Source organism: Catharus ustulatus, chromosome 4, assembly GCF_009819885.2.
Source record: "Catharus ustulatus isolate bCatUst1 chromosome 4, bCatUst1.pri.v2, whole genome shotgun sequence".
NCBI classification, from domain to species: domain Eukaryota; kingdom Metazoa; phylum Chordata; class Aves; order Passeriformes; family Turdidae; genus Catharus; species Catharus ustulatus.
The window spans coordinates 75,470,590-75,476,728 of record NC_046224.1 but is presented as its reverse complement, the minus strand read 5'-3'; the positions used below and the strand labels follow the sequence as shown (position 1 = coordinate 75,476,728).

Here is a 6,139-nt window from a genome sequence, read left to right as displayed (position 1 = left end):
CATTGCGACGTCACCGTCACTGGTGGCTCCGGCGCGTCCCATCGCGACTGCACTGGCAGCTGTGGCTGCTGGCCCGGCTTTTCTAGCACCAGCACACTGATGTCACAGTGCTGCGGCCAGGACATCACAGCCCCGGCTCACGCCAGCGTTCAGCCCCCTTTGTGCCGTCACAGCCCCGCCCTGCCCCAGGGATCAGCGGAACCGGCTCATGGCTGAAGATGCACGTGGTCAGAGAAAGCCTGGAAGCAAGGAGCCTGGAAGTAAGACTGGGAGCTCAGCCCGCGTCATTTAGGATACTGCTGGGAATCCAGAAAGCAGCCTGTTCTCAGGATTCTCAAGGACAAGAAAGGATAACAGTGATTAAACACCTGCTGGAGACGTGATGTTTTTCATAAAAGCATGTTTTCAAGAGGATGTTGCCTTCCTCAAACCAACCAGATCATGTTTATCCTCGCTCCATGAACCATTATATAAAAAGTGTAGTGTTTCTTTCAATAAAGGGCTTTTTCCCTCTCGTTACACGAAGGAACTTACTGTTGCATTCCTCACACCGCTCACGTAGCCCCAAAATGCGACAAGCCTGTTGGCATGAATCGTTCCCTGGAGCAAGTGGCATATCAGGAGGAGCGCTGCTGCCAGCAGTGCCGAGCCCACGGCTCCCAGGACGCTGCAGCGTTCCCAACTGGAAACACACTCTGTGCCTGAGCAGATCCTCCAGAGACAAAGGCAGTTGAAGTTTCTCTGTCTCTGGGGAGCTCTCCTGAGCTGGCTGTCGAGGGCAGAGAGAGATTTTTGTTAGAAGCTCACTGGCCTCTGCAGTGCCTCTGCTCTAAATACATCAGGCTTTGCTAAAGAGCGCTCATGGTGCCCTCCACTGCTCTGGTTTTGTCCGCCAGAAGGTTTCTTTCTTCCCAAGAGCTGGCACGTGTTGTGTTTGCGTGGGAATGCTGTGCATCAAACACAGGGGGTGCTTTGCTTTCTGCTGAGCAGGGCTTGCTCTCTTCAAGGGCCTTGCAGTGTCCCTTGGTACAGTGCAATGTTTTCCACTGGGAAGGTGGAGCCTCGGAGAGGCTGCCTGCAACAGAGGCTGGACAGCGTTAAAGGAATCAAGTTGGTCTTTATTCAAAGGCCTTCAAAGGATACACCTTGGGGCAGCACAAGAGCCTGGTCGTGGCTCTAGCCAAGATGGACGTAAGATGGACGACCCGTCACAGGTTTTCACATGTTGGTAAGTTTTGGTTCATTGCCATTTTCGGGGTTAATTGTCCTATTACAACTTCAGGTTATGATGTTCCCTCCTCCCAGATTGCTTTCTTCAGTTCGCCCTTGGTTACACTTTTGGGCCGGAAGCTGCCAAGGGTGTCCTTGGTTTCTCAGGCTGGAAAAGGACTGTTTTGTCCTACAAATCTGTGAAGAGATCTTTAGATGAAGTCCAGAGTTACACAGAAAGGCAGTACAAAACTTGAAAAATATGAAAAGTAAAACTGAAGGCATCAAAGGGAGGGATGAGTGTTGAAGGCAAAGGCAAAGAGGGCATGAAACACCCATACCATGTCTCTGTCCCTGTTTGTCAAGTGATCATCCACATCCTGCGAGGGGATGATGTTATTTCTCCAATGTTTTTTTCTCATTAAGGTGTTTCAAAACACTCTTTTGACTCTTTTGATTGTTTCCCCCCTCTTTTTATTTCTGGCCCCCTGCATCTCCAGTTGAGCTTTCACCACACCAGCTTTCCCCCCACAGTGGCAAGTGGCAAGAAGCATCTGTGTGTTCTTCTCCTGACCTGGATTCCTCGGGGCACACAGCTTCCTTTTCCATGCTCTTTCCCAGAGAAGTCGCCTGTTTAGGCACGGCAGCCTTGTGCCTCGCCTGCTTGGCTTCCGACATGTGGGAAAGGCCGGCTCGTGTGCCCTCAGGAGGTGATGTTTCAAAAGAGAGCAGCACTGATGGAGCCCAGCACCTTCCCATACATTTTCCCTGAGGACCTTGCAGACTGAAGCCTTCTCTCCTCAGGGCCCGAGGTGAGGTTTTGCTGGCCCTTTTCCTCTTGTCAGAGGTGTGAACCTCAAAGGATTGTTGTCGCTGTGGCCGGGATGGCCGCCAATCCCCACTTGGCTCAGGGCACGTGGGGCTCAGGCAGCGGCCTGCCTCTGGTGGGGGCTGAGCTGGTGAGTCCTGGGCTGGGGGGGAGCTCCCCCCTTACTGTGAGGAGGCTCCCTGGGGAGGAAGAAGGGTCTGCCATGAGCCACGAGGCCTGGCCTGCATTTGCCTGCTGCTGCCGCCGATTTAAGGGAAAGAAAGAGGAAGAGGTCATCAGGGCTCAATGCAAAATGACCTTTTGGTGCTTCTGGTTCTTCTCCCAGCTTTGGTAGCAGAGCAACGTCTCTGTCCCTGCCACCTCCTGGCCCTTGGAATGCACACAGAGCCCTCCCTTGTTTCACTTCAGGAGACACCCAAGTGGTCGCATCAGCTTGAAAGGACAGCTGTTTTTTCACTGTTGCATTCTTTGGCTTGTTAAAGCCCTTCCTACCTGCACTACAGCCCGTGCCCGAAGACACAAAGGCACCATGCTTGAGGAAAGGTGTCGAAAGCTTGAAGAAGGCTGAAGGGAGCACTTGGACTACCCCTTTTCCCAAGAGGTTTCTTTAGCTGAAGCTGCTGACAAGGACCAGACTTGACACCCTGCAATGGGTTTGTGGTTGTTTTATTATTTGGGTCCTGCGTGGGACGTGGTAACTGGGTGCTGCAGAGGATCCGGCAAGGCATCAAAAATGCCCGCCCCGCACCCAAGGGTGGCACAAGATGTCCTCCAGCTCCGGCCTGTCCGCAGGGTGCTTGGCCAAACACCAGCGGATCAGATCTTCACACGCTGGGGAGAGAAGGCAGAAAGCGCCGGTCAGTGGCAGAAGGCTCCTGCCCAGCTGCCCCCAGCGCCCGTGGGACACGAACCACTCTGCCCCGTGAGAGTGGGAGAGCGGCACAGCAGGACACGGCCACCTCCTTCAGCCACGCGTGCTGCACTGAGCCCGTCGGCACAGGCCACCTCCTGCGGCCGGCCCTTGAGGGCACATCGACGTCCCACCGAGCTGCGTGAGGGCCACGCCGGGCTGCACGCTGCCATCTGCCGAAGCCTGCCTTCTTGGGGCCAGATACCAACCTGGAGAGACCTGGTGCCCAAAGAAGAGCTGCCCCGACACGATGTCACGGTCGTTCCAGAAGGGGAGGCTCCCGCAGACCATGACGTACAGCAACACACCCAGGGACCAGATGGTTGCCGAATGGCCGTAGTAGCAGCCAAAGGCGATCCACTCGGGTGGGCTGTACACGTGTGTTCCTAGGGGAGACAGGCGGTGATGTCCAGGCGCAGCCGCTGCCTTGCAGAGCCTGGCGCCAGCCTCCTGCCTGAGGCAGGGGCCACGCCGGCAGCCTCAACTTCCCCCGCAGGCCACCCCACCTCCCCCAGACAACTGGCCAAAGCCAAGAAACCATCCTGCAAGGCAAACAAGGCCAGCGGAGCAGCCCACGGCCTTGCGGGCCGGGGCCCGGCTTTTGCAGCCCCCTCTGTCTGGGCAGGGCCGGCAGCCGGCTCTGGGCACGGCATCTGCCCTGTGCCAAATGCACGGCAGCCGGCAGCCGGCTGAAGGCCGCGCCCCGCAGCCTAGGAGGGGAATGGGGCCGTGCAGTGCCTGGCACTGGGAGCAGGGCCCAGGCTCTGGGCTCACCGGCAAATTGTGTGTAGGGCCGCTCCTGGAGGAAGGTGCCGCAACCGAAGTCAATGAGCTTCAGGTCGCCACTCTCCCGGGTCCACGAGGAGGTTCTGGAGCTTGATGTCACGGTGCAGGATGCCACAGGCAGTGCAGTGCCGCACGGCCTCCAGCACCTGGCAGAAAAGCCAGCGCGCCATCTCCTCGCACAGGAACTCCTGCTGCAGCAGCAACTGCAGGAGATCCTGTGATGCCTCCGGACGCTCCATGACCAGTAGGAAGCTGTCAGGCAGCTCAAACCAGTCGAGGAGCTGGATGACGTAGTGGCAACCAGAGCCCACCTTCTCCATCAGCACGATCTCCATGGGAACACGGGTGCCGTCGGGCTGTGAGGAGAAGACAATGCCTCCAGCAGGCCTGATGCTGCCCTCCGGCTGCGCTGCCCCCTCCCTGCCTGGGATGGCCCAGTGCCCGCCCCCGGGCAGCCCCCCTGCTGCTTGGGCTTCCTGCCAAGCCCCAGGGGATGCCTGGGAGGTGCCCCCTGCCCGGCCCCACCACCGGTCTCTGGCATCGCCAGACCCGCCGTGCCCCGGCTGGCACGCTGAGCCCACGCCCGCTCCCCCCGCCATCCCCCGCCTGCCACTGCCGAAGCTCCGGCCTTATCCCTGCCCGCCCCGCCCCGCTCTGTCCCGCTGGCCCCGCTCACGCACCAGCTCGTCCCACTGCAGGACGCTCTCCCGGGCCACGCGTTTGATGGCCACCTGCAAGCCGTGGAGAGAGGAGGGTTGAGTTCAAGCCCGGCCCCTCCCCGCCCCTGCCCCTCCTGCCACGCCCGGCCGTCGCAGCCACTCACCGGGCTCCTGTCGGAGAGGCGGATGCCCGAGAAAACGGTGCCGAAGCCGCCGCTGCCCAGCTGCGGGCCCAGCTGGTACAGCTCCTGCAGCTGCTTCTTTTGCCCTGCGGCCAAGAGCCAGCCATCAGCCTTGCGCCCAGGGCCCCTCTCCCAAGTGCCCGCCAGTCAGGCGGGCCGAGCCGCCGCGGGCCACCCTGCTCTCACCTGCTTCCTGCTGCGCGCCGGGCAGCGGCCGCCGCCTGGCAGCCGTCGGGCTGGACAGCGGCACAGCTGGGGCAGGGCAGGGCCCAGAGGTGGCTGCAGGAGCCGCTGAGCAGCGGAGCAGGGCGGCACCGTCGCTGTCCCCGGCGTCGTGGGCTGTCCTCTGCTGCTGGGGACGGCCGGGGCTACAGCCCGAGGCTTCGCCCAGGGGGATCCCAGGAGCAGCTGCAAAGCAGACAGGGGTTTTTGAAGCAGCGGAGACCAGGCTGCTCTCAGGGGCCCTGGCCTTGCCTGGGGATACCCCTCAAGAGCCCCGGGGGTGCCTCCGACAGCTCCTGGGAAGATCTCACCTGCTATTAGAGAGCCCTTTGTGGTGGTCGAGGGCTCTCTTGGGGCAGCTTCCTGCAGATGGAGGAACCCCCTTGGTGTCTCGAGGGTCATCTCCACCTCCAGGCTTGGGCTGTTGCCAGCTGCCACACCTGGCACAGCGTCCTGGCAGCAGTGGGCCGGCAACTGCTGGCTCCAGGACGCTTGCTGCTCCACCAGCTGCTCCTCACAAGGCTCCCCTGCCTCGGGCTGGGCTCCCATTTGGACTTGTGGGCTTTCCCTGGCCACGTCAACAGTCAGGGCTGCGCCCGTGAGTCCAAGGGAGCTGGGAGACCTGTCCCCGGGCTCTGCCCCTTCCACAGGCTGACAGGTCTCCCTGTGCCTCTGCAAGGGATGGAGGCTGTCAGAGATAGCAGAGGCTGCTGACAGGATGGAGGGTCTCTGACAGCCTGAGGCCCCTGCATGGATGGCGGGTCTCCGCTGCTGTGCCATCCTTGCAAGGGCTGAGGCTCTCGCAGTGGTGGAGCGAGGCCTCTCACAGGGATGGGGGCCTCCTGTAGAGCCGGACGAGCCACAGCGGCCCAGGTGGCCTCGCTTCACCAGCTCCGCCAGTTCCCTCCACAAGGCCTGCCACATCCCTGAGTAGAGCGGCGCACGCGTCCCCTTGCCATCCCTGAGCAGCAGCAGCATCAGGTCCTGCAGCTCCTGGGCCACGGCCACCAAGGGGCCGCAGCTGCAGGGGCTGCCCAGGGGGCTCGCGGGAGCACGTGGCCGCTTACGAGGGGCGGCCCGAGGCCTGGAGGACCTGGGAGCCACAGGGGCTCCTGGCTTCCTCCGGGAGACTCTGGGCCAGACCGCAGGGCACTTCCTTTGTTTTGGTGTCCTTGTCTGCCGCCTCCGTGGTTGCCAGTGGCCAAGGGCCCAGCAGACAGCCACGGTGGTCAGCAGCAGGACAAGTGCAATCATTGCGACGTCACCGTCACTGGTGGCTCCGGCGCGTCCCATCGCGACTGCACTGGCAGCTGTGGCTGCTGGCCCGGCTTTTCTAGCACCA

General features: G+C 61.2%; 1 protein-coding gene across 1 annotated transcript; it reads right to left on the bottom strand.

The window, feature by feature from the left end:
* Nucleotides 1-2,556: 2,556 nt before the first annotated feature.
* Nucleotides 2,557-5,622, bottom strand: LOC116995091 (serine/threonine-protein kinase pim-1-like). Its single transcript, XM_033057451.1, is given in 8 exon segments — nucleotides 2,557-2,869; nucleotides 3,158-3,334; nucleotides 3,723-3,801; nucleotides 3,803-4,090; nucleotides 4,415-4,465; nucleotides 4,558-4,661; nucleotides 4,762-4,983; nucleotides 5,109-5,622. Coding segments are annotated over 8 exon segments (1,494 nt in total). The 5' UTR covers nucleotides 5,578-5,622; the 3' UTR covers nucleotides 2,557-2,765.
* Between the last annotated feature and the right edge of the window lie 517 nt (nucleotides 5,623-6,139).